This window comes from Lissotriton helveticus, chromosome 4_1 (genome assembly GCF_964261635.1).
Source record: "Lissotriton helveticus chromosome 4_1, aLisHel1.1, whole genome shotgun sequence".
In the NCBI taxonomy this organism is placed as follows: Eukaryota; Metazoa; Chordata; class Amphibia; order Caudata; family Salamandridae; genus Lissotriton; species Lissotriton helveticus.
In genome coordinates this window covers 101226388-101240902 of record NC_136063.1, presented here as the reverse complement: position 1 = coordinate 101240902, position 14515 = coordinate 101226388, and the positions used below count along the sequence as shown (strand labels likewise).

The following is a 14515-nucleotide window of genomic DNA, read 5'->3' as shown; positions in this document are numbered from 1 at the left end:
TATGTTGCTGAGAAATCAACAAGAAAGGGTCTTTCTCCCGTCTGTGTTCCGAGTGACAAGAGTCACAGCCCTGATCTTCTAAACAGTTTTTCATCATTCCAATAGGGTAGTTATGAGAACACATCCTTCTTTCCTTCCTAAAGTTGTATCTCATTTTCAGCTTACCACACTTCGCACATTCTTATACAATCTGTCCACTCTAGCAGAGTGTTCTCCTCTGCATTATTTTGACATTAGAAGGGTCTGTCTTTCTATCCTTTCTGTATAAAACTAAGGATCTGAGAAAGTCTAATCAGCTATTTCTAAATTGAGGCCACGTGAGGCATGGCTTTCCATCCTCTGAACGGTCTATTGCTAGGTGGATTGTAGCTTGCATTACTGTGCGTTATTAGTTAACAGGCAAAGTGGGAGACCAAAGGTAGCCACCACAGCATGGTTTAGGAACATCCCTGTTGCTTATATCTGCAAACTAGGAACATGGAAGTCAGTATACACTTCAGCTAGTCTAAGGCCTGGATTCAGACACACTGATGCGTATTTGGGTCGGGAAACACTTGAAACTGATTCAAGTGATCTACACTTTGACAACCATGGAGCGTAACACTTAATTAGATATACTACTTTTTTTTACTCCTGCAAAACCACGCTTTATTTAACTTGAGTTATCCTGCTACTCTCCAAGTGTTCATGACTATCAGTGAAGATTCAGCAATGCAAATGAGAATGTTGCATACATGTAGTCTGTGTTCTGCATTGAAGGGAGCTTAATTAAAATCCTAAATCTTGCTTTAAGAGTGCAAAACCCAGGAAAAAGAAAACTGAGATGCGACGGTTAAGAAATATTCAAATCATGTTGAAACAAACAGGCTGTTAATTGCATCTTGGGTATGCTACTAAAATTAGATTACTGTGCTTGATATTGGCAGCTCAAGAATGTGTTTTATAGAGTATTGAAGGTAAACTGGCAGATTATATTCCACAATTTGTTTTTTTTCAGACCACACTGAAAAGAGTCTGCTGCAGAAGGAGTGGGAAGACAAGCTTCTGCAGGTGAGTGTTATTTAGTAATGCAGCCAGCATACTGGGTACCATTGCACCAGCCGTTCACTGTTTGATTAGTCTGTTACCATGGGTAAGGACCCTAAACTTTAATTAAATGATGATACCGCTGTTAAATATGTCATATGTGTTTGCTTTAATTTCATGCTAGTTGTACTGAAAACGAAATATAAAGTTTTTTATATACATTCTTTGGGTGGGTTGATAATCTTTCCATTTGAAAATAGCCGATTCTGCTTTCTGTGAACAAAAAAGCTGCACAGCACCTCACATTGCCACTATGTCTGTGGTGTCATTCTGGTGGTGAACAGTGCTCTGTGCGTCTGGAGTGTGACACAAGTTGACCAGAGTCCACTCTGTTCCCTCTCCCCCACACAGCAGAAATTCCCATATGTGCTTGTGCCCCTACTGAACTCATGCACATCTGCTTACTCATGCTCTGGACAATACATTCCCGCTTGACAGCCAGCTGGGACTCATACAACAGGGTGGTGAAATGGGTTGCTTTCAGGCAAGAAGACAGAGAATTTTACTGCTTACAACCAGCACCTACATTTTGTCTACAATGCCCTGTACCCTGAAGCAGAAAGAGATTCAGGAAGCATAAGGAGTAGGTGAGTGAGTGATGCCCTCAAGGTGCTGGGGCCTACATGTTATAGCAGTATCCTTGGCATGGAGCAAATGCCGTAAGGGTGCAGTTTAAAAGCTCTGGTAAGTGACGGCTCCCCGTGCATGAGTCTTAGCCTGGTTCACAGTTAGTAGCGCTGCCATTTCTTAGTTGCGAGTTATGGATGTGTTTTTTGGCTGTAGTTTGGGTGGAGCTTAAGTCGAAATTCTGCTTTTGGAATTAGTATGGTGTAATTCTTAGGCCTTCACCCTATTTAAGCAGGTCTCTGAGCATATGAATTGTATTGAATTTACTCCTTTAGCTTCTGCTTGCACATTGTTGGCCATTTTGTTTTCATATTTCATATCATGCTGCGCTTGGAATTTGGACCTATTCCGTTGGTGGGCAGTAGTTCTGTTCGAGGTGGTGAAGCAACCCCAAAACGCCAAACAGTGTTTTTCTTATTACCTTCAGAGATGATCATTGTGGTATTTTTAATATGAAATGAGACAAAAAACAGATGTAGTCAACCTCCTCTGCAAATTAGAAGAGCCACCACCCAATAGATCATTTAAAACTCCTTCTAGTCGCTCCTAAAATGAAGAAAGAAGAGCCATTAAATCCATGAATTTGAAACCCAGGATGTTAGGGGTGGTAGATGTATCATGACCAGAGTATTGTGGCTATATGATTACCTTAAATGTCCTGAGGGTGATTCATGTCCCCTAGTATTTGAAGATCTGAAAGAGGCACGTTAGTGATAGATTCCTTACCTTAGAATATCCCCAGGCGTCAGACTGGATCCGGAAAGTTTTTCATCAGCAGTACCCCTGTGTGTCGCAAGGTGGCGTCGTGCAGCTCCACGTCTGTCGCTGGTGTCGTATGCACCGAGATGATATCACGGAGACTACTTAGGCGCCACCCATGCGCGCTGATTTCAGTTCTTTCTTTTCCTGTGCCCGCAAGCGTAGATCTGGTTAGAGCATGTACCCTAGTCACTATTTGACTAACTTTTTTGAGACTTTTGCCTCTACTTCTTTTGAGTCTTTGACTTCTGGTGCCACGTAGGGATGCCTGGGTTAAAAGCCTGCAGGACCTGCTGCCGTACAATGTCGGTGGCCGGCCCCATGCCGTCTGTCTCTACTGTTTAGAGCGCGACAATGACTCCCGGTCATGTTCCGACTGTCTGGCAATGGCTCCGAAGGTTTTGTGGGAGCAGTCCCGAAAACTGCTGCAGGCCCGCCAGTCGTCTCTGCGCCGTTCGAGGTCCAGGGGTCGATCGAGATACCGACCGCGGAGCCATCATCATCGCTCCTCGGGTCGAAGTCTTCACACTCGGAATCGGGTAAGAGACGTCATAAGAAAAAGTCGAAGAAGTGCTTGCGCTCTCCGACGTCCTACCTCGGTCTCCGGGCGAGGGGGTACCTCCCCCGTGGCTCAGTTGGAGCCTGTGAGTCCCGCAGCCTACCCACCTTATCCAGGTCCCTCGGCGACTCCGGCTCAGTTGCAAGGGCCACGCAGTCCCAGCTGAGGGCCCTTCCTTGCCGCTGACTCCACTACCGGTGCCGCCGCCGGCTCCGACCCGGCGCCGCAGGGTCCTCTGTCCCCAGCTCAGTTCCCGGTACCGCAATGTGTTCCGTTCGTTCCATATCTGCGCTTGCCCGGGTTTCCGGACAGTTTTGCTCCAGGTTGGGACCCTAATTGGGACATGGAGCCGTTCCCGGCGCCGTTGGACCATTTGTACTCCCCTGTCCCCCCAGCCTGTGCCACGGGAAGTGGAGGAGGGGGACGACTGGGAGGGGTCTGAGGACCCTCATGCATGGCAGTGCGAGTCGGAACAGGAGTTGGCGGAATAGTCTAAGGATGCAGGTGGCCTTGACCTCTCCTCTGAACCTGGTTTTCTGTCTCCTCCTGCTGTGGCCATAGAGTAGGGAGCCACATATGTGGTGTCACACTCAAAACTAACCTCCTCACTGAAGTTCTTCAGCCAGCGACAAGCTCTATGGAGCCTCTGCTTCCGTTCAATGAGGCGTTAATGGATGTGTTGATGGGCACCTGGTCTAGACCAGCCACGGGGGTTCCTGTGGTTAAGAACGTGGCCAGGCATTATCGCCCGGCACCGTGTGACCCTGCCTTTTTGACAACCCACCCAACTCCGGAGAGCCTGGTCATCCAAGCAATAACTTCCCAAAGCGCATTCCCTACTGCTCTGCTGGATAAGGAATCGAAGAAGCTGGAACAGTTTGGCAAGAAATTGTGTTCCTCTGCCAGCTTGGAGCTGCGGTCGGTGAACACTGCATGCCTCTTGGGCCGCTACTTGTGGGGCACGGTTGCCCAGACGCTGTCTTGGTGTCCGGAGAAGGTTCGGGCAGTGCTTTCCCAATCTGTTGCTGAGGGGAAGGACGCAGCATAGTTCGCCATCCGGTATGGGCTGGACACCGCAGACTCACTGGGTAAGGCGATCTCCACGACAGTGGCCCTCCGTCACCCTGCCTGGTTAAGGTCCATTGGGTTTTCAGGGGATGTTCAGAGTTCCCTCATGGACATGCCCTTTGATGGTACTCGCCTGTTTGAAATTAAGTCAGAGAGTGCGCTGGAGCGTTTTAAGGACTCTCTGGCTACGGCCAAGTCCTTGGGTCTCTCCACCACGCACCCGGCCATGTCTGCTTTTCGTTTTTTTCGTGGCCACAGAAGGGGCCCCCCAACACGTTCGTTCAGCCAGAAGCCTGCGCAGAACCAACCTAAGCGCGTAAGTGGTTGCCGGTGCCGCGGCATAGGGGCCAGCATGCCGGTCAGTCCACCACCGCTCCCGCAGCATCCGCCACAAAGCCTTCCTAGTCTGAGCTTTGGGTGCACCACACGCCGGTGGGTGGCAGGATTCAACATCACTTCCCCCACTAGCGCTCTGTCACCTCGAACAGGTGGGTGCTGCAAATCGTCCGGAGGGGCTACACCCTCCCCTTTGAGTCTGCCCCTCCAGCCATGCCACCTCAGTTCCACCGCATGTCGGGGGATCACTTTGCGCTTCTCCAACAGGAAGTCACGGCCCTATTGGCCAAAGGGGCCATCGAGCGCGTTCCTGGGCCAGAAGTAGGATGTGGTTGTTATTCCCACTATTTTCTGGGCCTCAAAAAGGAAAAAGGAGGCCTACGCCTTATTTTGGACCTCAGTAACGTCAATCACTTCCTTCGGAAGGAGAAGTTCAAGATGTTGACTCTGGCTCAGGTCTTGGCTGCCCTCGACCTTGGAGACTGGATGGTAGCGTTGGACTTGCAAGACGCAGATTTTCATATCCCCGTCCTGCCAGCTCACCAGCGTTACCTGCGGTTCACGGTAGGCCATGAGCATTTTCAGTTTGCCGTGCTCACCTTTGGCCTTAACAGTGCCCCTAGGGTGTTTACGAAACAGTGGCGGTGGTGGCAGCTCATCTGCGCAGATCAGGGGTTCCAGTCTTCCCCTATCTCGACAACTGGTTGTTGAAGGCGGGCTCGCCACTGGCAGTCTTCTCCCACCTACAGACTACGGCTGACCTCCTGCATTTGCTGGGGTTCTCCATCAACGTGCCAAAGTCACACCTGAGTACCTCGTAGAAGCTCCCCTTCATTGGAGCGGTTCTGTTTTCAACACAGTTTAGGGTTTATCCTCCCGAGCAGCGAGTCCGGGATATTCAAGCTATGATTCTGATCTTTCTGCCTCTATCCCGGGTTTCTGTCAGGATGACCCTCTGTCTCCTGGGCCTGATGGCCTTCTGCATCCTGCTAGTGCAACATGCCAGAGGGCCTATGCGGGCTCTGCAGTGGGATCTGAAGTTTCAATGGGCACAGCATCAGGGCAACCTGTCCGATCATGTCCAGATCTCGGAGGGCACTGGACGACAATTGCAGTGGTGGCTCACGAATCGCGATTGGGTCAATGGCAGATCTCTCTCCCTTCCCTAACCGGAGCACACAGTGGTGACGGATGCATCCCTCCTGGGATGGGGCGGCCTCTTGGTAGAGGCGGAGATCAGAGGCCTCTGGTCTCCGGCGAGTCCCGGCTCCATATCAACCTTTTGTTGCTTCGGGCGATCCGTCTTGCACTGAAGGCATTCCTTCCCTCAGTCCGGAGAAGTGAAGGGCAGGTGTTCATGGACAACACAACGCCATGTGGAATTGCAACAAACAAGGCGTGGTGGAGTTGTGGCCCTGTGTCAGGAGACTCTGCGCCTCTGGGCATGGCTGGAACATCAAGGCATTTCCTTGGTGGTTCAACACCTGGCAGGTTCTCTGAACTTCCGGGTGGATGAACTCAGCCGCCAGTGCATGATGGGTCACGAATGGCATCTGAACTCGGACGTGGCGCAAGGTCTCTTTCTGCAGTGGGGAGAGCCTTGGTTAGATCTATTCACCACCGAAGAGAACGCACAATGTCATCCGTTCTGCGCATTAGAATTTCCAAGGCGGCACTCGCTCGGCGACACTTTTCGTCACAAGTGGAGTTGTGGTCTGTTGTACGCCTTTCCACCTATACCACCTCTGACCCGAGTGCTGAAGAAGATTCGGCAATACCGGGTCCAAGTCATCCTTGTGGCTCCGGATTGTGCACGAAGATACTGGTATCCCGAGCTACACAGCATGGCGATCGATCCCCCGATCCGACCGCCTCTTAGGGAGGATCTTCTGTTGCAGCAGCAGGGGACGGTCCGCCACCCGGACCTGTCCAGCCTCCACCTCCATTCGTGGAGATTGAGCGGCGACAGTTGACAGCTTTCGACCTTCCTCCTGAAGTCTGTGATGTCATTCTGACAGCGAGGCGTTCCTCCACTAAAATGGTATACGCCTGCAGGTGGAACAAATTTGTGGCATGGTGCACAGCAAAGGCTGTGGATCCCCTTTCTGCCCCTCGTTCTTCTGTTCCTTCTCTCCTTGGCCCAGCAGGGCTCTGCTCTGGGCACTATCAAAGGTTATCTTTCGCCCATCTCTGTCTCTCTACGGCTTCCAGATCAGCCTTTGCTTTTTAAGTCCCCAGTTGTTAATCGCTTCCTCAAAGCCATTACACACGTTTGCTCCTGTGCCTTTTATAATGCCTCAATGAGACTTAAATCTTGTTTTTACCTATCTGATGTGCGCTCCCTTTGATCCCCTTCATAACTGTCCCTTCCGTCTTCTTACTCTCAAGACGGCTTTCCTGGTAGCCATCACCTCTGCCAGAAGAGTGAGTGAGCTCCAGGCTCTTCCTTTTAAACCTCCTTTCCTTTCTGTTCATCCGTTCAAGGTGGTTTTAAGGACCCGTCCTTCTTTCATGCCAAAGGTTGTCACGCCCTGCCACATCGGGCAAACAATCACTTTGCCCACCTTCTTTCAGCCTCCGCTTCCTTCAAAAGAGGAAGGGATGCTCCATCGTCTGGAACCTAAACGTGCACTCTCGTTCTATCTGAAACGCACACTACCGTTCTTGGTTGATGACCAGTTCTTTGTTTGCTATGTGGGCACCAAAAATGTTTGGGTCGTGCACAAATGAACCATCTCTCGATGGGTCGTTCTGTGCATCAAAGCATGTTACTTGTTGGTTAAGAAGGAGCCTCCTGTGGGGCTGCATGCCCATTCTACCAGGGCAACAGCAGCCAATACTTCCAAGGGACGAGGCGTTCCCTTGCAGGACATTTGTCAGGCAGCTACGTGGTCCTCACTGCACACGTTTACCAAACATTACTGCCTTGACAGTCAAGTACAGATAGACGGCTTCTATGCGTGTTCCGTTCTCCGTGACTTTCTGGTGTGATCTTGTTTGAAGACCCACCACTGGGGTTGGTATTGCTGGGGTATCTATTCTAAGGTAAGGAATCTATCACTAATGTGTCTCTTTCAGATGCACAAGCTACTACTTGTGTAACATTAGTTAGTGATAGATTCCTTACCTCCCCACTCATCCTCCCCGCTCCGCGAACTGATTTCTAGGGTTAAGGTCATCCCCTTTCAGGGCCCTAGTTTCATGGCACCAGTGGTCAGTTTCTTGCATGGCTCTGCGTTCCTGGCGCGGAAAGTCTTATAAAGAGCTGATGTCCGCGTGCATGGGTGGCGCCTAAGTAGTGTCTGTGACATTATCTCGGCGCATACGACGCCAGCGACAGACGCAGAGCTGCAAAACGCCACCTTGCGACGCGCAGGGGTACTGCTGACAAAAAACTTTCCTGATCCAGTCTGACGCCTGGGGATATTCTATGGTAAGGAATCTATCACTAACTAATGTCTCTTACAGATATATCATTACACAAGTAGTGACTTATGCATCGCTTCCTTAAAATCTTATTTCCATGTCTGAGTAATGTATTGGGAAAAAAAATTCCTTGCACTCAAAGTTTGGACACACCTAAATTGATATGGAACTAGTCAGATTATTGAAGGTCTAATTGGTAGTCCCAGTGTTTTTTTCCTCAACTAAAGCACACATACAACGATTAAAGATCACCCAAGGGTTATTCAGGTGATATTTTCTGTGCTCTAAATTCTCCCCAATATTTTCCCCAGAGATATAATGCCGTACCAAAATAGGAGCAAAGCTTTGCACCCTATGGCGAAATGTATCCTGTCTCACAAAACACAGCAAGGCGCAAACAATTTTAAATTAGCATCTAGAGTAGGCGATTGGGTGGAACCTGATCTAATACATCAGCCAGGGAGAACTATTATAATAAAAATCATTTTTGGGACCTAACCAATCCCTTACCTGAAACCTGAGGAAGAGAATCTTTTTAATGCCAGCTAGTGTGTGCTGTGTGTAATAAGATTGTGATTATTTTAAAGTTTGACTTTTATCGTAGAATTTTTAAAGTACTAAATTATAATTTACCTTGTCTTGCTGTTTAGCAGGCTAGCTCTTACAGTTTGTATATTTTAGCGCTTAGCTTACTGTTGTATGATCTGTTGAAGAGGCCTGCGGGGTGTGGGAGAACATCTCTAAAGGAAAGTGATCCCTTCTTGTATAACAGACAGATGCGAAGTATGCTGCCGTCCATTTGGCATCATTTTTTCCCCACTCATTAGGGACATGGATTGATGCCATCTAAGGTTGACTTTCTAATCGTTTGGGTCCTAACAATGTGCAGGCAGGAAGGGCCCTACTTAAACAGGACTGCTGTACAGTTGTGCCACATGAGTGTCAAATGCAAGACTGCCTGCACTCCTTATGTGCCCAGTGCCAGTCAAGTTGGCTATTTTTCTACTGTTCGTGGTTAGCTGCTACTTAATTTTGGTTTGAAATCTTTGGGTCCCGATAGATTTGCATTGTACTGAACCTCTGTTTGCCCCCAACCTTTCTTAAGTAAACACAGATAAAATAATTGTGGCTAAACATGTGAGCTAGGGTAACATGAGCACACTGGAAGTGTGCAATGAAATGTAAGGGGGGAATTAGATAAAAACAAACCATGCATCCCACCCTTAGTTAGGTGGGTAGGCTTGTGACTTTGACAACACTACCGGGAAGGGCACAAGACAATGTAATGAGGGAGATTGTCTAATCGTTAACGTTTTATGCCACCATGCGTCAGGTAGGCAGTCCTGTGTAAAGTGAAGTTTTCGGAATTAAGGTATACCTTAACATTCGGTCTGCTGTCAAACATACAAAAGTGATTTTTGAATTACTCCATCAAGGAGGGCCTGCAGTTTTATTGCTCCCTGAAACATGGCTATCTTATGCTTCTTGTCCCAGCACTATTCTTCATGCCTTTGCCCACAGTGGCAGTAATAGTAGGAGCAGAGTACTCAAAAAGAGAACTCTCTCCTGGACTTCCCGCACCAGAGTTAATAGGCTGCTCTATAGCATCCTCTACATGTGTCCTGCTGAGTGGTGGTATTTGTTACCACCCACCTGGTCTTTCTTATACTCTTTTTTTTAGATCTCTAGCTTCCTCTTTCGCTTTGCCTTGCCAACTTTATAACAGTCACCTAGCCACCTGATCTCCAAATGTATTAGTGGAATGGCAACCTGAGAGTTCTTTGTGAGAGTCCTGAGTCTTACACACCAACAAAGTCATAAGGTGGAATTTATATTTGTTCCAACAGAGTCAGTTGATTGCGATGAAATCTTAGCGCAGGTGTGGTCTGACCATCATCTTTTCAAGTTTACCATTAAGTTGGAGAATAAGATGTCTCCTAGACATCCGAGAACTAATGGGACACAGCGGAAACGCCCCTGGGCAAAATTATATATTTCTAATTTTGTCCATCGGCTCTGTATGACTGATAGGGCTCATGATCTGGTCTCTATAACTGACAATATAGCCTTATACTCCGTGGTGCCTTTGAAGATGGTCTGCCCCAAACATGACAGACCCTGGGCCCCTTGTTACACTCCATCATTAAAAGAGGTCAAAGTTGGCTACAAGAAATTGGAATGACTCTGGTGTCTTGATTATTCCTCCACTGCTAGAATTAAGTTAAAAAGGCCTTGAAGAATGATAGTCTCAACTTAGGCGGAATTCTATGCTAATAAGATCCTAGCTGCTAAAAATTCTCCTTAATAATTTTCAAGATCGTTCAATCCTTAGCTTCCCCCAAGTGCACATCAGCTGCTGTTGAACATTCACAGGGTTGGTAGATAAGCTCTCGAGCCATTTTGAGGGTAAAATGACAATCATTTGCAACTTGTTCATCCCTCCACACAGAACCTGTCACCAGATATTGCAAGTCTAGATGATTACTTTTCTTAGCTGGCTGGTGCGTCCCTATCAAGGTCCCTTAACAATGACTTGGTAGGAGTAGCTGGCGATCAGCTGATAGCTCCTGTGTATGACACCTGGATCTGTTCTCATTGGAACAGTTTACCGAGATTGCATGTTCGAGCTCGTAGGTTTCCCCTTTAGGTCCTATTCCACCTAATATTTGGGAAGCCGTTATTTCAGAATTTGTCCAACCTTTGCTGACAGTCTGCAGTATTTCATTAACTAAGCTTACACTTGTGTTCTAATGGAGTGGAAAAAGGCATTGCTTGCCCCTTTCTTAAAGAAACCCAATGCAGACCAAGCAGTCCTTTCCAACTTTAAACTATTACACCTGCGGCCCTTTGCAGTCAAAATCCCAGAGAAGCCTGTGAATCGGCTGAGCTCTGTTTTTGTGGCATAAAATGCGATCCTGCAACTTGTAGTGTCTCTGTATCGAGCGGCATACAGTATGGAAACATCTCTGATCCTTATAGACCTGCAAATGTCAGCAGACCAGCAGAAACCAGCAGCCTTTATTTGCTGTATCTGAAAGAGACTGTAGTTACAGATTCCTTACCTTTAATATAACCCCCAGGCGTCCGACTGGATCTGGAGATTTTTCTTTATCAGTACCCCTGCGTGTTGATAGGTGGCGTCGGTCGACTCCGTCTGTTGGCGTCGGTCGACCCGAAGTCTTTGTGGGGGCAGTCCTGAAAGTTTTTGGAGGCCCCGGCAGTCTGTTCTTTGTAGTTTGAGGTCCCCGTCGAGAGGAAGGTCTCTGGACTGATTGCAGAGTCATCACCACAATTCCTCTTAGAAGTCTTCGATATTGCCAGGTAAGTAGAAGCACAATAAGGAGGCGAAGAAGCCGCGTCACTCTTCACCTTCTTCTCGTACATCGGCCGACGTGGGATCCGGAGTGTCGCCACTCCTCAGCTCCGTCTTCAGTGCCTGTTCTTGGGACTGCTCCACGCTTTCCCAGTGCCGGAGCATTCCCTGCCCAGCTCCGAGCTTTCCACAAAGAACTTCACAGCATTTTTGGCTGCCCGACTCCGCCTGCACTCATTCAGGCCAGAGGAACCAGTTGAGGACCCTGGGACTTCGAGACCGGCGTCTCCGACGTCAGAGGGCCCCGTGGATCCAGGCCTACATCCGGATCGACACCGGTTGACTTCACGATACCTACCCTGGTGCTGGTCCGGTCCCCAACCGGCCATCCCCAGTCTCACCCCGGACTTTGACACGGAGCCGGACCGGTGTCGACCGTCACCGGTACCGTTGCCAGAGGGTACTTTTGTGCCGCTGTTCATCCCAGGTGTTCCTTTTAGGCCTGAATGGCAACCAGAGGAGGGTGAGGAGGACTGGGAGGGGTCTGTTGACCCTTTGGCTGACCAGCTTGATGAGCCAGACAGGCGAGAGGATGCCAGTGGTCCTGGATACCTCCCCAGACCGTGGCATGCTTTGTCTCCCTACCGAGGCTTTGGAGGAGGGAGAGTCATATGCTGTGGTGTTGCGTAGGGCGGCTTAGGCTCTGGGCCTGGAGCTTCCTATTGTGGCAGTCAAGACTAATCTTCTGACAGAGGTGCTTCAACCAGCAGCGGCCTCTTCGGAACCCCTTAATAAAGTCCTCACCAACGTACATCCGGGCGCTTGTTCCAAGCCCAGCACAGGAGCTCCTGTGGACAGGATGATTGCCCAATGCCACTTCCCAGCCCCGGGTGACCCACTTTTCCTCTCCCAATTCCTGATCCTCGAGAGCTTAGTGGTCCAAGCTTTATCCTCAAAAGGCACGTTCCCTACAGCTCCCCCAGATAGGGGATCCAACAAGGTGGACCACCTAGGGAAGATGTTGTTCTTGTCTGCCATCTTAGCACTGTGGTCGGTGAATACTGCATGCCTCGTGGGCCGTTATACCCATTGTGTGGGATATGGTTGCGCAACTGCTGCCACAGTGCCTGGAGGAGACATGGGCCGTTCTCACCGGCGCAGTGGCAGAGGGTTGAGACTCAACCAAATTCACCATCAGATGTGGGCTGGATACCATTAACTCACTGGGCTGAGCGGTTTTCACGTCAGTAGCCCTGAGGCACTACGCCAGGTTGAGGACGTCTGGTTTCTCTGGGGATGTCCAAACCACCTAATGGACATGCCCTCTGATGGCTGTTGCTTGTTTAATGACAAGGCAGACTCGTCACTTGAGCGTTTCAAGGACTCCAGGGCCACGGGCAGAACCTGGGCCTCATGGCATCATCTTGCCCCACATAGTCTGCTTTTCGCCCCTTTCGTGGCTACGGAAGGGGTGCCCCACCACGTTCGACCCAGTCTAGCTACTGGTTTACGCATGCTGCCCAGCCTCTGCCTGGACGTGGGACCCAGCGACGTAGGTCTAGGAACCAGCGGGTGGGCCAGTCCCAAGGAGGTCGATGTTAAATCATTAATCCAGGTCAGAGGATCCCAGGTTGTGGACATTGACAAATACAGGCAGTTTGCAGTCAAGTTCACGTTCAACGCCAAGGGCTTCTGGCCTCTCACCTTCCAAAAAAAGAAAATCCACCCCTAGTTAGCCTGTAGAGTTGTCTGTAAATTGGCTTTGCAATTTGAAGAAGAGGAGGGTGCCATGCACCTCCTACTCTGGGGACTCCTACTCCCCTTAGAGAGAATTGATCCTAGTGGTTAATCTATCTTATGCCCTATAACCTCTGAAATCAGTCTCTTCTCAATTTCACTACGCCTCAGATATCGCTGGTGTCTTACGTCCCCTCATCCACCATCTGGTGAGGTAAACCGTTCTTTCAGCAAGTGTTGGACTCGGGTGATTTACCCTCAATTCAGGGAAGCTTGCTTCAGGCAAACTACAGTTTGGTTGTGCAGCAGTATTCCGAGTACTCTGCATAGCACTCCCTTCCTTTTTCATAGAGAACTATGAAATGGAACAACAAGTCGGTCAGTGGGGTCCCACTTTTATTTACTCAAAGTAGGCAAAAGACATGGTCCCGCTGTCTGCACTGTTCATTGCCAAGTCTAGAATCAATTATTACATACTCAAGAAATACTCTCTTGAATCTTAATGTCCAATTAAAGGAATCCTGCCCGTTATTGGATCTCACTAAAGAACCTGTGATATGCCCGCGATGCAATCTAAAGTTCCTTTTTACTAATACCAGATGCTGTTCTGAGGCACAACAGACTTTGAATTCTTACACAGTGGCACAAAAACGTTTGTGAGACTTACTTTTAAATACTCGCCCCTTAATCAAACATAACACAGCGTTTGCAGAACTATTGGAGGCTCATGATATAGCTATGGCATTTGTTACAGAAACCTGGGCAGACGATACATCTGATAGAGAGCTCTCACTGGCCATTCCCAAAGGATATCTATTAATTAGGAATGATAGACAGAAAAAAAGGGGAGGGGGCGTAGCCGTTATTGTTAAGGATAATCGAACAATAAAAAGTTTAACCTTAGGAAGCAATCCTGAGTGTGAACTCCTTTCATTTGGAATCACAATTAGTGAAAATTACATTTAAAAAAAAAAAAAATGTTAACACCTTTATTCATGTACTGGGGGATATACACAGCGTACAGCCTACAACCTCCAGGGCCGGCAGCGTAACTAGTCAAATGGACGTACTTGGCATGTAGTACTAGGCAATATCGGCCGCCAGGCATCCCGTTGACTAGGGGTACAGTACAGTGATGGTTCTTCCGCAGTATGTATCTGTCAGAGGTGTGGTTGTTTTTGAATAATTCCCCCACTAAGAAACACCCTCTGGTGAACTACCACCCCCCCACCCCCGTGAAATACCTCCCCTGAAATCCCCCCCCAACTAGATAACAGGTTCCCTAGCGCATGTGTCAGCCATGTATCTCACTACGTGTACATCCCGTCCTTGTATTAGTTCACTGTGTGTATGCCCTGCTTCAGAAGTCAAGAATGTGGTACCCGGGCCCGGCCCGCCTAATCTGGATCTGTCTCAAATCCCCCAGTGAGGCCCCTTCTCAGCCCTACTCGCTCTCCGAACTCGCGAAGTCACTGGCCAGCCTGCCCCCTCGCTCGTCTAGGCTGCCCCCGGTAGGGTGGTGCGTTAGTGGACTACCAGGTAGTATACCGCTCGTGTTCCTCTGTCTTGCAGTGGTCTGTGTGGCAGCTATGTCCTCCTGTGCA

At 49.0% G+C, this 14515-nt stretch overlaps 1 protein-coding gene across 5 annotated transcripts in view; it reads left to right on the top strand.

Moving 5' to 3' along the window:
* MROH1 (maestro heat like repeat family member 1) overlaps positions 1–14515 on the top strand; it is a 2054050-nt gene that overhangs the window by 867233 nt on the left and 1172302 nt on the right. For all 5 annotated transcript variants that reach the window (XM_078686516.1, XM_078686513.1, XM_078686514.1 and 2 more), the window contains one exon: positions 998–1050. In XM_078686516.1, the coding sequence (XP_078542642.1) occupies positions 998–1050 (53 nt within the window). The remainder of the gene's footprint in view (positions 1–997; positions 1051–14515) is intronic.